This window comes from Notamacropus eugenii, chromosome 4, assembly GCF_028372415.1.
Source record: "Notamacropus eugenii isolate mMacEug1 chromosome 4, mMacEug1.pri_v2, whole genome shotgun sequence".
Lineage (NCBI taxonomy): Eukaryota > Metazoa > Chordata > Mammalia > Diprotodontia > Macropodidae > Notamacropus > Notamacropus eugenii.
Window position 1 is genome coordinate 250,727,013 of NC_092875.1, and position 23,938 is coordinate 250,750,950.

General features: G+C 37.2%; 1 protein-coding gene across 6 annotated transcripts in view; it reads right to left on the reverse strand.

Annotated features, from left to right (window-relative positions):
• Positions 1-23,938, reverse strand: part of SS18 (SS18 subunit of BAF chromatin remodeling complex) — a 98,764-nt gene that overhangs the window by 69,201 nt on the left and 5,625 nt on the right. For 3 of the 6 annotated variants that reach the window (XM_072604444.1, XM_072604447.1, XM_072604446.1), the window contains exons 2-3: positions 19,437-19,513; positions 13,829-13,913 (exon numbers count right to left, since the gene is read on the reverse strand). In XM_072604444.1, the coding sequence (XP_072460545.1) occupies positions 13,829-13,913; positions 19,437-19,513 (162 nt within the window). The other 3 variants (XM_072604443.1, XM_072604442.1, XM_072604448.1) reach the window with 2 other exon arrangements.

Consider the following 23,938-nt stretch of genomic DNA (forward strand, 5'->3'; position numbering starts at 1 on the left):
AGAGGGGTGGGAGGGAGAGACCTATTCACACAAAAATATTTATAGTAGATGTTTGTGGTGGCAAAGAATTGAAAATTGAGGGGACGTCCACCAAATGGGGAACGGTTGAAAAAGCTGTGGTATGACTGTAATGGAATACTATTGTGCTATAAGAAATGACAAGTAGGATGATTTCAGAAAAACCTGGAAAAGATTATATGAACTGATAGAGAATGAAGTGAGCAGAACCAGGAGAACATCATACACAGTAACAGCAATATAGTTATGATGATCAACTGTGAATGCTTTAGCTATTCTCAACAACACAATGATTCAAGACAATCCCAAAGGACTAAAGACATAAAATGCTATCTACCTCCAGATAAAGAACCGAGGAAGTCTGAATGCAGATCAAAGAATACTATTTCTTACTTTCTGTTTCGTCTGTCTTTTCTTTCACAACTAATATGAAAATCTATTTTGCATGATTGCATATGTATAAACCTATACCAAATTGTTTACCATGTCAGGGAGAAAAGAGGTGAGAGAGGGAGGGAGAGAATTTGGAACTCAAAATTTTAAAAAATGCATGTTAAAAATTGTTTTTATATGTAATTGGGAAAAAATAAAATGATCAAAAACTTTTATCTTAATTATAGGTCACATCATTAGAAATAACTATTATTTTATCTCATATTTTACTAAAACTGTTACTGTCTAGATCAATCATGGAATTGAGTCTTATTCAAGCGTTTTTGCTTCCTAAGATTCTGTGAGCCCAGACCAGAGTCTTATTTTTCTCTCTCTTATTTTACTATTACTTTGAGATACAGCACAGCATGGTCAATGGAGTGCTGGACTCCAGAGACATGAAGACTGAGAGTTTGGATCCTGCCTCAGACACATAGATGCTGTATGACCCTGAGTAACTACTTAACCTGTCTAAATCATCTTTCTCCTTTGTAAAATGGGACTGATGTAAACACCTACGTCACAGTGTTGCTGTCAGTAACAACTGAAATGGTACAATGTACAAAAGTACTATGATTTACACATCTGAAGTCACTCTATAAATATGGATGATTATTCTTATTCAACAGTCCTTTCCCCTCTTCTGATTTATGACCTCAAACCTGAGAATCTAGAAATTTATTAGAATTTTGTGTAAAATAAATTCAATGTTATTATGAACTTTAGGGTCTCTCCTTAGAATACATGAGTTTCTAGTGCCTGGTATTTGTTATATCTATTTTTGCAATGAGAGGCTTTTACTTAGTTCTTAGCATTCTACATTATTACAGATAGGTAAGTCGTTTTTTTTAATTTATATAATTAAAAACACAAGGGAAAAAAAGTTTAATTAAAACATTAATCATTAACTTCTGCACTCAATATAGCTAAAATGAAACAAGTATGTTGAAGGGATTTTCTTTAACAAATGATTTTTAGAGGAGGAGCCAAGATGGCGGAGTGGAAAGACACACATATGCTAAATCCTAACTCACAGCCCATACAATACCTGTAAAGAAGAACTCCCAACAAATTGTGGAGGAGCAGAAGCCACAGAACAATGGAATGGAGATTTCTGTTCCAGAGAGACCAGAAAAACTGACACCACAGGTCTGTCGCACACCGGATCCGGAGCAGACTCCAGCCCTGCCTTGGCCACGGCACGGAGATGAGCAGATCCGAGCAGGCTTCAGGGACAGAATCTCCAGCAGCAGCACAGGTCCCTCCACCCACAGGCGCCACAGGTCAGTGAGAGGGTCTTTTTGGCTGACTGAGAGGAGAGCAGGGTGTCCCCAAGACTCAGGCCCCCTTGGGAGGCAGCAGCAGACAGGGGCTCCCAAAGCAGGCAGGAGCCTGGATCCATTATTGAAGGTCTCCAAATAAACCCCCTAAGTCCCCTGTGGCAGCCCTGCCCTCACTGGAGCACCTGAACTTAATCTCACACTGAATAGCAGCCCCACCCCCACCGAAAGCCCTGAGGCTGGGAAGCAGCATTTGAATCTCAGCCCCCCAAGCGCTGGCTGGACGGATCTGGAGGTGAGACAGGTGTGGAGAGAAAACTCAGAAGTCAAGTAACTGGCTGGGAAAATGCCCAGAAAAGGGAAAAAAAATAAGACCATAGAAGGTTACTTTCTTGGGGAACAGGTGTCTCCCCCCATCCCTTCGGATGAGGAAGAACAAGGCATACTGTCAGAGGAAGTCAAGGGCCCTCCTTCCAAAGGGGACTTAAACTTGGCTCAGGCAACAGAAGATCTTAAAAAACAAGTTAGCAGCTTACTAAAGTAGAACCAAAAAAACGCTGAGGAAAATAGCAGCTTTAAAAAGAGGTTAACTCAATTGGAAAAAGAGGTCCAAAAAGCCAACAAGGAGGAGGAGGTTTTAAAAAGCAGAATTAGCCAAATGGAGGGGAAGGTTCAAAAGCTCACTGAACAAAATAATTCATTGAAAGAGAGAATTGAGTACTGGGAAAAGAATGACTATGCGTTAAACCAAGAAGTTAGTAAACAAAACCAAATATTTAAAAAAATAAAAGATGAGGTGAAAGAACTCATTGGAAAAAACAACTGACCTGGAAAATAGATCCAGGGGAAATAATTTAAAAATTATTGGACTACCTGAAAGCCATGATCAAAAAAAGAGCCTACACACTACCTTCCATGAAATTATCAAGGAAAACTGCCCTGATGTTATAGAATCAGAGGGCAAAATGGATATTGAAAAAATTAATCGCTCACCCCCCTGAAAGAAACCCGAACAGAGAAACTCCTAGGAATATTGTGGCCAAATTTCAGAGTTCCCAGATCAAGGAGAAAATACTGCAAGCAACTAGAAAAAAACAATTTGAGTACTGTGGAAATACAATCAGGCTAACACAGGATCTGGCAGCTTCAACATTAAGGGATCGAAGGGCTTGGAGTAGGATATTTCAGAAGTCAAAGGAACTGGGATTGAAGCCAAGAATCACCTACCCAGCATGTCTGAATATAATACTTCAAGGGAAAAAATGGACATTCAGTGATAGAGACAAATTTGAAGATTTCATGTTGAGGAAAAGACCAGATCTGTATTTAAAAATGTGACTTCCCAAGACAAGAATCAAGAGAAGCATGAAAAGGTAAACGGGGGAAAAAAAAGGAAAAATCATAAAAGACTCTTAAAGCTGAACTGTTTACATTACTACATGGAAAGAAAATATTTTTAACTCTTGAATCTTTTCTCAGTATTTGGGTAGTTGCAGAGATTGTACACACACACTCACACACATACACATAGATAGATAGAGAGTACAGGGTGTGTTATATCAGAAGAGATGATATCCACATCCACATCCACATCCACACACACACACACACACACACACACACACACACACAAAATAAATAAATAAATGAAATGAAAATTAAGGGGTGAAGGAGGAAAATACCGGGAAGAGAAACGGAGTAATGAAACGGGGCAGGCTATAACTCATAAAAGAGGTAAGAAAAATCTTGTTCAATAGAGGAAATAAGGGAGAAGGGGGGGGAGAGAGAAATAAAGCTACTCTCCCCACATGTGGCTGAAGGAAGGAATAACATGCTCATTAAATTCGATATGAAAATTTATATCACACCACAGGAAAGTAGGAGAGAAGGCAACAAGTGGAGAGAAAGGAATGTTAGAAGGGAGGGCAAATGGGAGAAGGGGGTCACTAGAAATAAACACTTTTGAGAAGGAACAAGGTCAATTGTAGAAGGGAAAAATAAGGGGGATAGGGTAGGTCAGAGGGCAATATAATTAGTATTACACAACATGATTACTATGGAAGTCTTTTGCAAAACAACACATGTGTAGTCTGTATTGAATTATTTCCCTTCTTAGTGGCGCTGGGGGGGGGGGGGGGAGAGAGAAGTTGGAATTCAAAGTAGCAGAAAGGAATGTTGAGAATTTTTACTGCATGTAATCGGGGAAATAAGAATTACAGGGATAGGGGTATGGAAGTTTATCTTGCCCTGCAAGAAAAGAGAGAAGATGGGAATAGGACAGGGGTGGGGTGTGATGGAGGGGAGGGTACATTGAGGGAAGGAGCAACCAGAATGCAAGGTATTAGGAAGTGGGGGGAGCAGGGTGATGGGGAGAAAAATTGGTCATGTTACAAAGTGAGGTAAAAGCAATTAGTATTAAAACAATAGACTGAATTAATTACTGAGAATAAATCAATGACATCTTTAGTTTGGAGAAAAGAATTTCAGTATAACTTTCCAAGAGGAAGGTAACCTCTGATAAAATTTGGCATTGATGGAAAAGTCAAGGTTTTAATGGTAAATTTGATTTTATGATTACCATTTAATCAGGAACCAGAACATGTATAGAAAGACATGTAAGACACTTAAGACTTGCCTAAAGATGTTCCTTAGCCAAAGTGAAACTATAATCATATTTTAAACCTGGTTATAAGACCTTGCCATTTTTAGATGCTATGGGACTACTAAGTGACTGTTCTTCTGAGTCTAACTCCAGGCATGGGAAGCAAGAATGGCGATCCGAGCCTCCATTACATGATGCCAGTATGCTCATGAGATGCTGGTATGAACTGCATAGGTGATCTCGAGGGAAGAGTAGAAGAGCAGCTGTTCAGCATGGGCTGAGGTGGGATTCTCCAGACTCAATTTCCCCACTGACACCTGGCAGACTTTAAGCCTGACTGAATGCAAGTGGACAATCTACTCCTGCCTGGAATAGACATGAAATTGGGGAGATATTGTTTCCTTGCAATGTCCCTACTCTTGGTGGCAATTTCCTATAGTCAAAAGGTTTGTAAGCTTAATACCAGATCTATTCAATTATAGACTACGGGTAGAGGAACATCTGAGGCTGTCTAAAATTAAGCTATTAGGCAGAGGACTTTAGACCAACAACATTAAGTTAGGGTCCTTTTTATTCTTAGTAATACTGTGGAAACAATTAGATCAAGAGATTGTGAAGCTAGCAACATAAATATTATCTGTGTCTCAGTTGGCTTACGTTTAAAAAAAAAAAATTTTTTTCTGGTCCATATTGTAAATGCTTTAAAAAGATGTATCACCTGACCAAAAGATTGAATTCCTTTATCTGTTATAAACTGTGTTAAAAATAAAAAAGAAAAAAAAAAGAAAAAATGATTTTTAGAATGTTTTAATGAGGTTATGCTAAGAAACAATTGTAATCCTTGATCAACACCCAGTTATCATTTGTTATCATCAATCACTGTATTCTCCCTAAGGTGTACAACATGAAGATGTCTATGTACCTTACAAATTCAACTGTTCCCCTATCCCCAAAGTAACTCATCTTCCCAGTTCAGCTCCAATCCAACTGTTTCTTCTGGGGAAGCAGGGTAACAGAGTAGACTGAGTATTTAATTTGAATCCAAAGATCCAGGTACAAGCACAAGCTTTGCCAACTACTAGCTTAAAGGGGAACAAATAATTTATATAGTGCCTACTACACACCAGACACCGTGCTAAATGCTTTTACAGTCTCATTTGATCCTCACAACAAACCTGCAAGGTAGGTACTATTATTATTCCCTTTTTACAACTAAAGAAACTGAAGCAAACAGAGGTGAAGTGATCACATAGCCAGCAAGTGTCTGAGTATGGAGCTGAACTGAGGTCTTTACTACTCTAAGTTGTCCACTATGATATCCACTATCTCTCCGAGCTGACTCCAAAAGTGAATTTACTGTCCTTTCCCCCAAATCTCTATTTTCTTCTGAAGTCACATTTTTCTGCCAATAGCACTACTACTTACCCAACTTCCCATATGTGAAGACTTCATATTTTCTTTAACTCTTCTTCCTTCCTTGCCTCTCTAGGTCTCAGCTTCCTCTTTGTAAAATGAGAGGGTTGGATTAGATGACCTCTAAGTTTCCTTCCAGCCCACAGAGGGAGCTTAAGAAATATTTAACGACATGAACACCATAAAAATATTTGTTGATTGTGACTAAAATCTCCCCCAGTAAATCTTCAGATGAAATGTGCAAAGTTTATAATCCTAGGGTAAATTTAGAAATAAAACTGTATAACTCATTCTGATATTATTTAGTTTCTTCTAGAACCTGTGTGCACTTGACATGTGGGCAATTTATTTCACTACAACACTGTTATCATATTCTACCTGGAATGCTCTCCACGATTATCAAATGCTGGGCAGCTCTCCAGACTACTGATAAAACCCAAATCCCTCCATAAAGGATTTTATCATTCTCTTAATTTATATTACCCTAATCTGTTTTATTCATTTAGCAATTAGTCGTATACTACATATAACATCTCCTATCATTGCTGTGAAGTATTATTTCTTATTTGTTACATAACTTTTCACAAGTTTACATCTTGGATTCCCAACTAAATATTGGTTCTTAAGAACAAGTAAGTCTCCTACTTTCTTATCCTCCCACAATACCAATTAGAATATATTCTATGTACCTAACAAACAATCAATAAATATTTGCTGACTTGGTAAGAGTACAGGCTGAAAGACAGATTACCTACCCCCTGGGAAGGATCCTAGCTCAATCTTAACAATGTTTTTCAATACATGATGAAATTAGTGCTGTTTAACATTTTTATCAAAGACTTGGCAAAAGGAATAGCTTGGCATGCTCATCAAGTTTGTATTGGGAACAAAACTAGGATGGATAGACAATATACTAGATGACAGAGTCAGGATCCAAAAAGATCTTGACAGACTATTATCACTAGAGTGAAATCTAATAAAACGAATTCAATAGAAATAAATGCAAAGTTTTACACATGGGCCCAAGGAATCAACTTCACAAGTACTAAGGCACAGGGAGATATGGCTAGGCAGCAGTTTGTCTGGAAAAGATAGAGAGATATGCAAACTCACTAATCAGTAGTGTATTGTGGCAACCAAAAAAGATGTGATCTTAGACTGTATTAAAAGAAACATACCTTCTAGGAATAAGGAGATGACAGTCCCAGTGTACCTTCGCCATCCTTGGACCTCATCTGGGGTGTGTTGTTCAGTTCGTTGAACCACAATTTAAATAGGACAATGATAAACTATGGTGTGTTCAAGGAAAACCAAGATGGTGAAAGGCCTAAAGAGTATGATGTATGAAGTATCAAATATGAGAGAATCAGAAATATTTAGCTTGGATTAAGAGAATGTTTAAAAAGAATATGATAGTTGTCTTCAAGTACCTAAAGGGCTCTGTTGCGGAGAAAGGATTAGATTTTTCCTCGTTAGCCACAGAACGCAAAACCTAGAGTCATGGCTGGCAGTTGCAAAAAGGCAAATTTGTTGTTCAGTCATGTCATATAACATATAGTATTACAAAATAACATTGTTGTTAAATTGTTTCAGTCACGTCTTACTTTCTGTGACCCCCAGTTGGGTTTTTTTTTGGCAAAGATACTGGAGTGGTTTGCCATTTCCTTCTTTTTACAGATGAGGAAACTGAGGCAAATATGGCTTGCCCAGGGTTACACAGCTAATAAGTGTCTGAGGTCACATTTGAACTCTAATTCCAAGCCTGATGACCTATCCACTGTGCCACCAAGTTGCCCAGAAAAATTTCCTAACAATTAGGGCTGGGAGTGAATTGACATTAAGAAGGCTTAAGGAGAAGGCAACTATACTCAACATCCTCACACCAAAAAACTACACACTCTAAACAGATGAAGTAGACACAATCCCTAGGGCCAATGGTAGTTAAGAGTCAGATCCCCTGAGGGGCAAAAGTGAAAGCATAAGTGAAAGGCTTCCAGTAAGAAAAAAAAAAAGTCAGGGCAAAGAAATCCCCAGAGGGATCAAGATAAAAGTGAAAGCCTTAGGGAAGGAAAACTCCCCAAGAAAAAAACCTCAACAATAAGAAATCCAGAGAGATCAAAGTGAAAAAATTCTCCCAAGGAAGAAAAAAAATGTTAAATGCTTCAGAGCAAATAAGGGAAAAAAGGGGTAGATAAAAAAGGAACTGAAAGAAGAAAGGACAGCATAGAGAGAAATAAAAAGTCCTTTCTCCCTATCCTCCCCCGCCCAAGGAAAAAACCCCAACCAGAAGGGCAGCCTCTGAGGAAAAATTATAGAAAAAACCTCTCCTCCCTTCTTTCTCTCTTCCCTTCCCAAAGAAAGGAGCTCCAACTCAAGGAGGGAGGAACCACGGTGATCATCAGTCAAAAGAAAGGGCACTAACTCAGACTGATTCCAAGAAAGGGGGAAAGCAAGAAGGATGCAGAGGTCTCAACACCAAAAATGGGTAAACAAAATATAAAGAACTGTTATAAAGTCAGAAATAACAAAGATACAAAACCAGAAGAGGAGAATAACCAACCCCAAAACAACAGCTTACCCATAAGAACAATCAGAATTCCTAGAAGAAATGTAAGAAGTGTTAAAGACTTTTAAAATTACATTGTAATAGAAATGAAAGCTATGGAAGAGAACTTTAGGGGGTACTGCAACATCAAGCAGGGTGTAGTAATAAATGCCAACTGGCAGCTTTGTCACCAATTACCTGTTTCCAAGGTCACAGACCCAGGGAGGATGGAGATGGAGACCTGAAAGACCCCAGGCAATGTGCCTAGAAAGGAGCAAGTTCTGAAGTACACAGCAGCATTGTGGTTCAGACACCAGGAGCAGAACAGGGCCTCAATTGCTGCAGAATAACAACCAGGACAGAAATCCTGGAGCAGTGGGGAGCCCATAGTGCTGTTACTCGGAACAAGTTGAGGTTTCCAACTGGATGAGAAGGTGTAAGTCCAGTAGCATCTACTCTTGCTCAGATCCAAACCCAGGTCAGGAACTTGCCGAAGTCCAACAAGGCGGTCAGCAATCAGACCTTTCCCTGGATCCCTATTTTGGGGGCTCTGAAAGCTTGCAGGTCCCTGATCTGAGCTATTCCCTGAGGGGATGGAATAATACAACACTCAACATGCCAAGAAAGCAGCAACAGAATCATACCAGGTCTTCCCTCCAGAAGTATGCAAACCACAGCCCTCACATCAAGTCTAACGTCAAGAAGGAGGTTGAAAGAATGAGTAAATACAAAAGAATCCCATAATAAAAAGCTATTACGATGACAAGGACGTTTAAAACACAAACACAGAAGAAAAAAATTACTCCCAAACACCTACAAGCAAAACTTCAAAGAAAAACAGATTTAGCATAATAACTCAACTCTAATTCCTGAAAGAGATGAAGCAAGATTTTTAAAAAAGAATTTAAAACATTTGTTATAAATGATGTAAGAGCATTTGAGGAAAAAAACTGAAAAAGAAATGAGTTATGGAAGAAAAAAATTAAGAAGGGAATTAACAACTTGCCACAAGAAATACAAACTCTAGCCCAAGCAACAAACTTCCTAAAAATCAGAATGGATCTAATCAAAGCCAGTGACTCCATAAGGCAACAAAAAATGCTAAAACAAAGTCAAAAGACTGAAAAAAAGGAAGGAAAAAAAGTAATGTATCCAATAGCAAAACAACTAATCTGTAAGCAGATGGAGGAGGAAAAAAATGTTAAGAATCATTGGATCACCTGAACATTATAACCAAAAAAGAGCTTTGACATCATATTTCAAGAAGCCTTAAAAGAAAATTGTCCAGATCTCTTAGAACTAGAAGACAAAGTAGAAAAAGAATGACTCTAGGGGGGCGGAGCCAAGATGGCGGAGTAGAAAGACACACATATGCAGGGTCTCCCCCCACAGCCTATAAAATATCTGTAGAGAGGGACTCTCAACAAATTTTGGAGCAGCAGAAGTGGAGAACAACAGAGTGGAGGAGATTTCCAGCCCAGGGTGACCTGAAAGGCCCACAGGAAATGTGGGTTGCACCGGACGTGGAGCAGAGCATGGAGCCCAGCTCAACCCTGGCCTCGTGGTGCAGCTCCCAAACAGCCCTTGCGGGCAGAATCTCCAGTGATGGAATCCCTAGTCCCAGTAGCAGCAGTTCCCAGATCCCTCAACCCACAGGCGCCAAAGGTCAGTGACTGGGTTTTTCCAACTGGCCAGGAAGGGAGAAGGGCCTTCCCATAGCTCCAGCAGCAGGCAGCTGCCTCAGAGGCTACACTGCAGGAGCAGCAGCCGCATACATTTTTGGAGTGTAAAACTCCTGGGGTCACTGAGAAGCTGATTTTTGCCTCTGCCCTGTGTGGAGGCCCTGGGCAAGCTGGTCTTTGTCTCACACTGAATGGCAGCCATGCCCATCTAGCTTATCTGAAAATCAGCCCCCAGTGCTGACGTGGGAACTGGAGGCCAGGTGACTGTGGAGAGGTAGCTGCTAAGATTCTGGACACAAAAATCCCTTTCTGCATCCAGACCAGTACACGCTTGATCGTGCCACATTGGAGGAACTGAGATCTCACAGATTCCCAGAGTATACCCTACTCTTGACAAAGGACCTAAAAGTCAAGTAACTGGTTGGGAAAATGCCCAAAAAAGGGAAAAAAATTAAAACTATAGAAGGTTACTTTCTTGGTGAACAGATATCTTCTCCCATCCTTTCAGATGAGGAAGAACAATGCTTACCATCAGGGAAAGACATAAAAGTCAAGGCTTCTATAGCCCAAACATCCAAAATAAATATTCAATGGGCTCAGGCCATGGAAGAGCTCAAAAAGGATTTTGAAAATCAAGTTAAAGAGGTGGAGGAAAAACTGGGAAGAGAAATGAGAGAGATGCAAGAAAAGCATGAAAAGCAGGTCAACACCTTGCTAAAGGAGACCCAAAAAAATGCTGAAGAAAATAACACCTTGAAAAATAGGCTAACTCAATTGGCAAAAGAGGCTCAAAAAGCCAATGAGGAGAAGAATGCTTTCAAAAGCAGAATTAGCCAAATGGAAAAGGAGGTTCAAAACCTCACTGAAGAAAATAGTTCTTTCAAAATTAGAATGGAGCAGATGGAGGCTAATGACTTTATGAGAAACCAAGAAATCACAAAACAAAACCAAAAGAATGAAAAAATGGAAGAGAATGTGAAATATCTCATTGGAAAAACAACTGACCTGGAAAATAGATCCAGGAGAGACAATTTAAAAATTATGGGCCTACCTGAAAGCCATGATCAAAAAAAGAGCCTAGACATCATCTTTCATGAAATTATCAAGGAAAACTGCCCTGAGATTCTAGAACCAGAGGGCAAAATAAGTATTCAAGGAATCCACTGATCACCTCCTGAAAGAGATCCAAAAAGAGAAACTCCTAGGAACATTGTGGCCAAATTCCAGAGTTCCCTGATCAAGGAGAAAATATTGCAAGCAGCTAGAAAGAAACAATTCAAGTATTGTGGAAATACAATCAGGATAACACAAGATCTAGCAGCTTCTACATTAAGGGATAGAAGGGTATAGAATACGATATTCTAGAAGTCAAAGGAACTGGGACTAAAACCAAGAATCACCTACCCAGCAAAACTGAGTATAATACTTCAGGGGAAAAAATGGTCTTTCAATGAAATAGAGGACTTTCAAGCATTCGTAATGAAAAGAGCAGAGGTGAAAAGAAAATTTGACCTTCAAACAGGAATGAAAAGAAGCATAAAAAGGTAAACAGCAAAGAGAAGTCATAAGGGACTTACTAAAGTTGAACTGTTTATATTCCTACATGGAAAGACTATATTTGTAACTTTGGAAACTTTTTTCAGTATCTGGGTAGTTGGTAGGATCACACACACACACACACACACACACACACACACACACAGACACACACACACACACACACACACACACACGTAGAGACGGAGAGCACAGGGTGAATTGAATAGGATGGGATCATATCTTAAAATAATGAAATTAAGCAGTGAAAGAGAAATATATTGGGAGGAGAAAGGGAGAAATGGAATGGGGCAAATTATCCAAATTATCTCTCACAAAAGAGGCAAGTAAAAGACTTTTCAGTGGAGGGAAAAAGGGGGGAGGTGAGAAAAAAAAACATGAAGCTTACTCTCATCACATTTAACTAAAGGAAGGAATAAAATGCACACTCATTTTGGTATGAAAACCTATCTTACAATACAGGATAGTGGGGGAGAAGGGGATAAGCAGGGTGGGGGGGATAATGGAAGGGAGGGCAGTGGGAGGAGGGAGCAATCTTGGGGAGGGATAGGATCAAAGGAGAGAATACAAGAAATGGGGAGCAGGATAGGATGGAGGGAATTAGTCTTACACAACACGACTATCATGGAAGTCATTTGCAAAACTACACAGATATGGCCTATATTGAATTGCTTGCAATTAATTCCCAAAGGGAATGGGTGGGGAGGGAGGGATGAAGAGAAGCTGGAACTCAAAGTTTTAGGAACAACTGTTGAGTATTGTTCTTGCAAGTAGGAAATAAGAAATACAGGTAATGGGATATAGAAATTTATCTTGCCCTTCAGGACAAAAGAGAAGATGGGGATAAGGGAAGGGAGGGATGTTAGGTGGAAGAACAGATTGGTGGTAGGGGTAATTAGAATGCTTGGCATTTGGGGGTGGATGGAGGGGAGAAATGGGGAGAAAATTTGGAACCCAAAATTTTGTGGAAATGAATGTTGAAAACTTAAATAAATAAATTTAAATATTTAAAAAAAAAAAAAAAAGAATCTACCAGACACCTCCTGGAAGACCGCATCCTAAAATGAAAACTCAGGAACAATATAGCCAAAATCCAGAGCTTCCAGGTCAAGGAAAAAATACTGTAAACAGCCAGAAAGAAAGAATTCAAGCAGCCACCACCATAAAGAAGCAGCTGGTCAGTCATAAGGCAATAACAAGAAATAAGTGGCAGAGCACATGCTGCACTTAACAGGAAATGCTAAGAGACCTGAAAGGTCCCTCAGGGTGGATTCTTCCCCTTAACTCTCCCAATGGAGGGAGAAGTTATCAGAGGACTTGGACAAGAGTCTCACAGGTTAAGAAGGAATGAATGTATCTAATCAACACCATTAGAAAGAGTACCTAACAGTGATTAAATAGGAAGTCCATTGAAATATGAACTGTAAGTACTTTTTATAACTGTTCTAGCTCAATAGCAGCAGCATGATCATAGCTCTCATATAGCACTTAAAGGTTTGCAAAGTATTTTACATCTGTTCTCAATGGTGCTATTATCAAACCCATTTTATAGGTGAGAAAACTGAGGCTGATAGAGGTTAAGTGATTTGCCCAGTCACAGAGTACATATCTAATGCAGGATTCAAACTCAAATATTCCTGATTCCAAGAACAATACGCTATCCACTGAGATGGATGACGTCCCTACTGAGGAATAAAAATACTTTGCAATGTAGGATACAGCAGGTTTTTAATATATCGGAAGAGCATTCTGCAATGCATTAAAAAAAAAAAAACAAAAAAACTTTAAAAAGCAGGCTTAGATTGATTTAGCCTCACAAGACTCCAGTGATTCTTCAAAGGCAGCAAAAACAATTATTGTTTCCAAGTTTTATATCTTCCCTGTGTACAGTTTAATTAAAGTGCTATAGTATTAAGTCTCCTTTACCCTCTTTGGGTCAATCTATCTGACAAGTAGATTTCTACAGAAAAAGAATAAAAAAATGTTCAATTTTTAAACATTCAAAGTGGTCTTTCAACTAAAAATTATGCTTAATTCAGGATTTAGTTTCCCAGTTAAAGAAATGCTATACATTTAGAGGAGAAAGGGAATTGGGAAATGATAAGGAAATGGAAAGTACTCAAGTGGATTACCTGACCATCCCCTAAATCTGGCCACTAAAAAAAAAATAAGATTTCCACTTTAGATGGAAAGGCAAATACATTTAATATGCTGACTCCCTGATAATTTATTGTTCCAAAAGGAAGACAAAACCATTTGTGAATACTGCCTAATTTAAACCACTGTAGAGAGTACTTACTGCTGGTAAAAGAGACTGCATATTTTGATTGGAGTCTGCTATCGTAGCAAGATAAACCAAATTTGTATGTAACATCTGTTGATACCTATTAAAAATAAACCAAATAGCAAAATTAAAAGTTGAAATTGTTTTCCATTTACTTAAATATATGAACAATGTATCATAATCAACTCAGGAATTGTATATAACGGTTATAATTCAAGTATCAAAAAAGCAAGAGAATCCCAAAATGGTTTTTTCAAACTTTTATGCAAACTAAGTCTGAAAAAATATTTTTTTTATCTATGCCTACTTCACTGTAATAACTGATTTCAATAGGAACCAAGAAAAAAAGGACTGTAGTGAAAGTTAAGCTTCATTTCACTGTATCATTTTCAGATCACAAAGGAATCTGAAACCCAAATATAAACCCAAGATTTTGCTAGAATGAAGAAAAGTAGAAGAAAAATTACATAATCTTCTCTTCTCACAACCTCAGCCCTTTATAACCAGCAAATTCACTGGGATTTAGTGGACACAAAATAAATTGGAATCACCGTCTGCTAGTTTATTCTCATTCCAGTAGATGCAATATTATGTAGTAACAACACAGAAAGAAGATAGGACTTAGGCATACTACAAGTTATTAAAAAAATTTTAAAGCTCACTAATTTAATTTACTGATTAAACATTCCCCCTACAACTTCACTAATTTGATACATTTAGTTCATGCCTCACAAAAGTATAAAATAGCACAGCTTACATTTAGTATACTTCAAATTAAGTCAAAAAAGTTACTAAGCAACTCTAAGGACTATTGGGAAAAAAAAGTTTAGATAACTGAATAGTAATTCAAAAAAATCTTTTTATTCAAATTAACTGTGCTTCCCAATATAAAAGTGGTGCTAAAATAAATGCTTTCCAAAAACTGGAGCAGAGGAGTCATACTAAATTCTGTCTGTCACATCTTGTTCCCTTCAGTTGTGACTTTCACTACATTCACGTTCAGAACTTCCTCCCTCCTAAGAAAAAAGGGAGTATTTCAGTACTGGTTATTAGACAAAAAGTTATCCCACAACTAGTTTGTAGTCTTATGCCAATCTCTGTATATACAATATGTAATACAATCAGTTATTGGATTTTTAAGTATTGTTATAGGGACAACAAGAAAAAAATATTTAAAGGAACACAGGTCCGGAACTTGAAGAAACCATGGAGACAATCTAGTCTAATCCACTCATTTTATGGATGAGGAAACTGATCCCTACTGATGCTGCTGATAGTCACACAGGAAGTAATCATCAAAAGCAGGATATGAACCCAAGTTTTCTGACTCCAGAGCAAGTGCTCTTTCCACTATAGTACAACTCTCTTACTATAATGAGAGTAATTAATTTTGTTATTAAAATAGTCTCAAGCATCATTACTAAGTGCAAATGCCCATGTACAAGAAATTTTTCATTATACCACAGTAAACATTTTTATTTTAGCAGTTTTTTGTGATAGGAATGGAAATGATATAGAAGACTTGCCACTAAATATAAGGTCTTTCTTTTCTCAAAATTTGCCATACCATTTTTAATGCTGATATAACTTTTTTATGTCATCCAGGTTTTTCATTTTCCTAATTCTCAGCAATTGTAGAATTATATAAAGATATCAGTTAAGTCTTGATGATCCATCAAATTTTTATTAATTTAATTTACTGTGTAAAGAAAATGTTTGCCATTACCATAACGGTGAAGTCAGAATAGTACTTCAAAAGTGCTCATAAACTGTGATAAATTTGCTTGGCAAAACGCAGAGCAACGATTCTCAACCTTTGTGAAGCAGCTTAGGCCTTTATCACCTTTTCCCCGGACTACTGTTAATAGCATCCTACTGGCCTCAAGTTTCTTTCTATTCCTCCTCCTTTTTAATCCATCCTTTATACATATGCCAAAATTAATTTTCCTAAGGCACAGATCTAGCCATGACATTCCACTGTTTAAAAAAAGAAGTAGCAGGGGTTTACTGATTGGAAGTGTTTGTTTGGCCAGACGAGACTCTAGGCAATCACTAAGGACCCTACCCCCACCCCTCCCAGCTTTGAAAACCCAGATGTTGGTGCTTCTCTCTCTGGTAACTATGTATGTATATAATGGTCAGACAGTTAGATCTGTCTGTTGATCTATGATGTATGTACTGCGTATGTCAGGCAGCTGGAAGCACTGCCTATTGATTTTGATTTTTCTGTATTTTCTGTGAAGTTCAGGGTGTTCACTTTTTCCCTTGAACTAAGTGAATGACACATGTGCTTGATTAAAGTGATTGCTGATCCTTAAAAAAAAAAAAAGTAGCTACCTATTAAGAGAAAAAAATTTTTTAAGTGACACATAAGTGTACAAGAACATTATTGCATTATAAGAAATTATGAATATGAAATCTTCTGAGATACACTAACTGACAAAGACTGAAGCAGAACCAGAAAAACAAAATACAAAATGATTACAACAATATATAAAGAGAAAAAACAACAAAAAAGCGAAACATAACAATAAAATTAAAATGACAGTTTGACTCAGGAGAAAATGTACCTCCTTTTCCTCCTTTATAGAGATAGAGGACTATGGGTGTGGAATAGTGCGTATACCATCTGACTCAGATAATATGCTGCTTAGTTTTGCTGACTACTTTTCCCTCTTTTTATTTTTTGTTATAAGAGAAGGATTGTATCTGGGGTGTGTGTGTATGTGCATGTGTGTGCACGTGTGTGGGTATATACACACATATATATACATATTGAGAAATAAAGGTGGTATAAAAATAAATATCACTAAAAATTTTTAAAGCAAAATGTGTGCTGTTGAGATTTTCTGGAATATTAAGTTGCTATTAAAATAATAACACATCTAATTGTACTAGGAGACTACATGAATATGAAAGAATTCATTCTAAATCAAGGAATCATTTGGGAATTGAAAACTCATGATTCTTTCCCAGTCTATCTAACAGGAAGGTGAAGGATAGGTTGAAGTCCATTAACCAATATTTTACGTTTCTCACCTTGCACTAACTGAAATCTATTTAATTTTCTGTTATTAAAAAAATTTTACATTTACAGTTAATTTCCAGAAGTGGGCCTTTCACTGCCCTGTGTATGATACTAAGGTTTCCTGTAGGAGGTCAGATTTTAGTTTGGACTTAAAGGAAGCCAGAGAGGTAAGTAGTCAGAGTAAAAGGAGAACATTCTAATCATGGTGCACAGACAGAGAAAACACACCCAGAGCTAAGAGATGAGAGTGTCTTCTTCATGGAAGGTCAATGACACATGGTTGAAGAGTACATGTCAGGGAGTAAGGTATAAGTAGACTGGAAAAGTAGGAGGGTGCTAGGTTATGAAGGGCTTTGAATGCCAAATAGAGAATTTTATATTTGATCTGGGGGCAACTGGGAGTCACTGGAGTTTACTGAGTAGGGGGAATGACATGATCAGACTTATGTCTTAGGAATCACTTTAGTGGCTAAATGGAAAATGGACTGGAGCTGAGAGAACTTGAAGCCAGAAGATTCACCAACAGACTAATATAATAATCAGGATGTGTGGCAATGAAAGCTTGTACTAGAGTTAGGACACTGTCAGATAAGAAAAGGGCCTTGCAGGGCTTTGGCAACAACTTAATATGGGGAGTGAGTGAGTCCAGGATGATTCCTAGGTTGCAAGCCTGAGGGATTAGAAGAAAAGTGTTGCCCTCTACAGCAGTAGAATTTGAGAAGATAGTCAATTCTGTTTTGACACAGTTGAGTTTAAGATGTCTACTGGAATCCAATTCAAGACGGCTGAGAGGTTGCTGGAGATGGAAAACTGGAGGTCAGCAGAGAGACTGGGGCAGGAAAGGGAGATTTGAGTATCACCAACATAAAGATGGCAATGAAATACATAGGAGCTGACAGAAATCATCAAGTGAAGTAGTGAAGAGGACCCAAGACAGAATCCTGAGAGACCCCTCCAGTTAGAGGGCATGATCTGAAGGAGGATTCAGCAAAGGGAAGAGATGAGTAGCCAAATGGTGGTAGCAGGAAAAGCAGGAAAGAGAGGGTTATGATGAAAACCTAGAGAGAAAAAGTTATCAAAAAGAAGAGAGCAACAATATCAAAAGCTGCAGAAAGGTCAAGGAGAATGAGGACTACAAAAAAGTCTTTGGATTTGGCAACTAAGAGATCACTGATAACTTTGGAGACAGCAGTTTCGGTAGAATGATAAAAGTTGGAATCCAGATTATAAGAGGTTAAAAAGAGTGGGAGAAAAGAAAGTGAAGGCACCTATTGTAGATAGTATTTTTGAGGAGTTTAGTTACAAAGAGCAGAAGATATATAGTATGAGAGTTAGCAGAGACAGAAGGGTCAAGTGAAGGTTTTTTCAAGATAAGGGAGAAAGGGAATATTTTGCAGGCAGCAAGAAATGAGCCAGTAGAGAGGGAGAGACTGAAAATAAATGAAAGAGTGGGATGACAAAAGAGGAATTCTGTTGGAAGAGATGGGATGGAATGGGATTATCTGTAGAAAGGTTAGTCTTGGTAAGAAAAAAGGTCACTTCCATCAAGTGAAACAGGAAAAGTTAGCTTCAGACCAATGATTCTTTCCCACCTATTTTCTGAGCCATCTATTTATACATCTACAATACTGTCCCTTCAGAAATATGAACTGCTTTCTTTATCTAAAGTCTATTTTGAAGACTGATTAGAAATAATAACCACACTTGATAACTTCTTTAGATCAGTTTTCCAAGCTTAATCATTTTATGACATATAAATTCCCAAACTGATTAAAACATATTCGTACAGCTTATAGGTCAAAGGCACCCTACCCAATAATCAAATTGTTAAGCATGAGAATTATTGGACAATAAATTTACAACTGGAAAGGACCTTAAGAGATCACCTATTCTAACCTTGCCCTTTTACAGATGAGGAAATGAGGCCTCAAAAAGAGAAGTATTCTGCCCAAGGTCAGAAAGGCAAAAATAGCTAGGATTCAAATCCACTTCCTCTGACTTCAAATTCAATACTTTCTACTGGATCCACAATGCTGATGGAACAGGCCAAATGGTTTTGTAAAAAAGTGTTACTATAAAAGCACACAAAAGAAAATCCAGAAGAGATAAGAAAAATGAGAGGAGAGGTTCATGAAGGGCAGAAGCCAGATGTGTTGGGGAAGCCTGGCTTGGTGAGGCACACCAGCAAGCTCTTCCTGTAGCATTTATCTGTGCTGACACATTGGAGGAACAAGTGTTCTATATTCCTTTTAAACATTTCAATTCTATTTATTCTCCTATTGTAGAAATTATAAGTTATTACATAAACATAGAGATACATTTAAATTACCTTAAATACATCCAGACAGTTTGGTCTCTATAAGTATACTGTAATCAACTATATAATTATTTTATTACAAATTATCCATGTTTCTTCAGCAATAGAGTATAACAATTTCCTGGTAATTTTTCTATGAATGATATATACTTTGTCATTTATTTGTATGGCAGAGTGAGAAGTGTTAAAAAAAAAATTAACTCCCTCAAATAATACATTTTGCTTTTTGTAAAAATGGAAAAATCAATACCAAAAAAAAAAGTTTCAGATCATCTTACTGAGAGCATTCTGTAGTCTTTCCTTTATTCTGATAATCCATTATACACTGAATAAGATGGTTATTTTCATCCAACATCTGAAATAAAATTTGAAAAAATTTGTCATAAATTTGAACATCTGATAAAAGTATAAGTTCAAAAACCTACAATACTGATAAGTGCTATCTTTTATAATTCATTTATTTTTAGTTTTCAACATGTACTTTTGTAAGATTTTGAGTTCTAAATTTTCTTCCCCTCCATCTCTTCCCCCCTCCCCAAGACAGCATGCAATCTGATATAGGCTCTATTTATAGATTCATATTAAACATTTTCACATTAATCATGATGTAATGGAGAGTTAGAACTAATGGGAGGGAACCACTAAAAGAAACAAAACAACAAAAGAAAAGGGGAGCAAATAGTATGCTTTCCTCTATATTCAGACTCCAAAGTTCTTTCTCTGGATGCAGATAAGCATTTTCCATCAGGAGTCTTTTGAGGTTATCTTAAGTCCTTGCATTGCTAAGAAGAGCTAAGTCAGTCATCAAACAAAGTGATTATTACTGTGTACAACATTCTGGTTCTGTTCATTTCATTCAGCCTCAGTTTACATAAGTCTTCCCAATTCTTTGCCACTTCAAAAAGAGCTACTATAAGTACTTTTCGTACATGTGGGTCCTTTTCCCATTTTTATGATCTCTTTGGGATATAGCCCTAGAAGTGATATTGCTGGATCAAGGGGTATACGTAATTTTATAACCCTATGGGCAAAGTTCCAAATTGCTCTCCAGAGTGGTTGGATCACAATTATGCTGATGTGCATTAGTGTCTTCTCAAACTTCTATAATTTTCCTTTTCTGTCATAATCTGAGAGGTGTGATGTGGTTGGTACCTGGGAGTTATTTTGATTTGCATTTCTCTAATGAATAGTAATTTATACATTTTTTCATATAACTATAGATACCTTTAATTTCTTTCTCTGAAAACTGCCTGCTCATATCCTTTGACCATTTATCAGCTGGAGAATCACTTGTATTCTTATAAATTTGACTCAGTTTTCTATATATTAGAAATGAAGCCTTTATCACAGACAGTGGCTGTAAAAAGTATTTCCTAGCTTTCTGCTTCACTTCTAATCTTGGTTGCATTTACTTTGTGCAAAAACTTTTCAATTTAATGTAATCAAAATGCATTTCATAATGTTCTCAATCTCTTGTTTGGTCATAAATTCTTCCCTTCTCCATAGATCTGACAAGTAAACAATTCCTTGCTCTCCTAGTTTGCTTATAGTATCAGTCTTTATATCTAAATCATTTATCCATTTTGACTTTATCTAGGTATAAGGTGTAAGATAAGGTGTAACCTTCCCAGTTTTCCCAGCAGTTTCTGTTAAATAATGAGTTCTTATCCCAGAAGCTGGAGTCTTTGGATTTATGAAATAGATTACCATGGTCACTGACTGTTGTATCTTTGGAAGCTGAATTCCAAAATGCTGAAACCGTTTTTCAAGATAAGTCTGGGTGCAAGAGGGACCTGAAGATGGAAAGATTAGAGCAATGGAGAAAAGGAGGAGTCCGAGAAAAATGAGCAGGATGCTCAGCAGGGAAAAGGGTAAGGGAAACACTGAAAGTATTTAAGCTTTGAGTTACACTGTAAAGACTGAATGGGGCAGCTAGGTGGTACAGTGGATACAGCACCAGTGCAGGAGTCAGGAGGACCTGAGTTCAAATCTCACCTCAGACACTTGACACTCACTAGCTGTGTGACCTTGGGCAAATCATTTAACCCCAACTGCCTCATCCTGGGTCATCTCCAGTCATCCTGATGAATATCTGGTCACTGGATTCAGGTGGCTCTGGAGGAGAAGTGAGGCTGGTGACCTACACAGCCCTCCCTCACTCAAAACAAAGTCAAGTGTAAGTCATGTCATTATTTCTCTGATGGCATGGTCTTCTTCCGCAATGAAGGACCAACACACACACACCTAACCTATTCACATGATCCACCACTCTATTTCTTAACCAGTACCAAGTAGCTTTGATGATTGCTGCTTTATAATACAATTTAAGATCTGGTACAGAGACTGATACCTTCCCTGGAATTTCTTTTCATTACTTCCCTTGATATTCTGTACTTTTTGCTCTTTCAGATGAATTTTGTCATTTTTTTATAGCCCTATAAAATGATTTTTTGGTAGTTTGATTGGTATGGCACTAAATAAGTAATTTAATTTAGGTAGAAATGTCATTTTTGTAATATTAGTTTGACCTACCCATGAGCAACTGATACTTTTTTCAAACTATTTAGATCTGACTTTATTTGTGTGAAGTATTTTGAGTGTTACTTTTTAAAATGACTGAAAAATCCATGGTAAGAACCCCAAAGCAACTATTGCACATTATCATAAAAGTATCATATACAAATGTAAAGGAAGAAAGAGTAATACTTTAAAATTCTTCCTAATTGATCTTACTCTGACATTTCTCTAGTTTTTAGTTTAGTTTTATAATGGTAGATTATATAGCTTTTTAAAAAAGAAATTAAATTACATGTCTCTTTTTACATAAAATTATGTACTGTATTTGAGTTTTAAAATGGAAATGTTTACATAAAACCTCTATGAAAATGGATTTTTTAATGCAAACAATTTTTTTGGAATGGATTTCTCATTTCATTGGTACAGAAAGCTCTTCCTTGTGAGGAACTTCCTCCTTCCAATGCAGGAAGGTAAGTAACTTCTAGTTTTGCTAAGTTTTACCCAGAACACTGAGAAGTAAAAGTGATTTGCCCAGAGTCATAGTACCCGAGAGGCCAGATTTAAACTCAGGACTTCCTAATTCAAGTCCAGATCTCTATTCACTATATCTCACCACATCACTTAACAAGAACAACAATAATAATAATGGCTGACACTTTTTAGGTGAGCACTTTTTAAAGTTTTATAAATCACTTTACATATAAAACCTCACTGAATCTTTATAACCAATCCTGGTAAGAGGCAATGAGATACCACTAGTGGACCAAAGATGGAAGTCACAGTCAAACATTCAAGCTTTGCCTCTGTCTGGGCCAGTCATTAAAGCACTCACTGACCCAACTCTAAATGTGTACAATGCAGGTAACAATTACAAAAGTGTATTGATAGAGGGAATTTCCTCACTGGGAGTTCTCTGCACCATTTCAATCACAGGTCCAGACCAAAAACAAAGCTACAGAACAGGCTTGGGAAGTAAATACTACAGGTAATATTATCATTGTTTTCCAGGTGAGAAAAGTCAGAGAAGCTGAACATTCGACTTAGTCATAGAGTCCCCAAGACAGTATCAAAAGAAGGATTTGAATCAAAAACCTTCTTGACTCCAAGACCAGCCTTTTTCACTACACCTCACTGCCTTGCTATCAAAGATTCCTAAAAACACATATTATCGTCTTCTATTTAGTGAACTGGTGGGTGTTTTTTCCTTGTAGAATCTTCTTTTGTTTGCAAAAGAAGTAGTTAAGGTAAGTTCAAGTTATCACTGTCTACTCTACTAGATCTAAATTATTTTCTGAAGTCTAGAAGGAAAGGTTGAAGGTTCCTTTTTAAACTTAAACACATCTTTCAGTAAAAGTTAATTCTGGACTGCTCAGAATGAATTACAGACTTGACAATAAAACAATAAATAAATAAAAACAGCTGAAAACAAAATGCATTAAAAATCAATACTGCCTCATTTCATGCAAGTTACCACCATTCAAAGCATCCCTGGTTTTAAAACATTTTAAAAGTAGCATAATTTACTTTTAAATATAACAAGTCATACTAAACAATGATTTAGTTACTAGTGATATACTATTGCAGGAGAGTCAGTTGGAAATGACAGGAATATTAAAAAGTATCAATTTTTTAAAATAAGAATATCAACATTAATTTTAGATAGGTGGCTAGTCAATGTAACTAGAATGCTAGGCATGGGAATAAGGAAAACTTGGAATGGAACCCCACCTCTGACATTAACTAGCTGTGTGATCATGGCTGTCTTCTATCCTTACTTTCTTCAAAGGAGAGTTAGTGCCTACTTCACAGAGGTCTTGCCAGGCTCAAAAGAGATACTGTTCATTCTTAAAGCACTTGGTAAACTTTAAAACATTATCTAAATAAGTCATTAACTGTAACATTTTATTCATATTTACATTTCTTACTTGCTAAAAAAAAAAATACATTGCCATTATTACAGTATGTAATAATAAGTATAGTAAAGATATAGATGAAGTCATGCAAAGTAAGTAAATGAGGACTTGGTACCTGTAAGTCCTGGGTTACAAATGTGACCTTAGTCAAGTCACTTAGCAATTCTCTAGATTTACCTACTAAATCAGATGGATTGGCATGGGGTATTTTAAATAGACTCATTAGCATTTTCCCCAAAAGCCTGTTTCCCTGTCTCCAGACTCTTCATCCTACATATCAAGGACATATTAATCTTGGTGGGCAATTCAGATTCAAATACTATTCTGATTAAAAAAAAAATTCAAGTTTC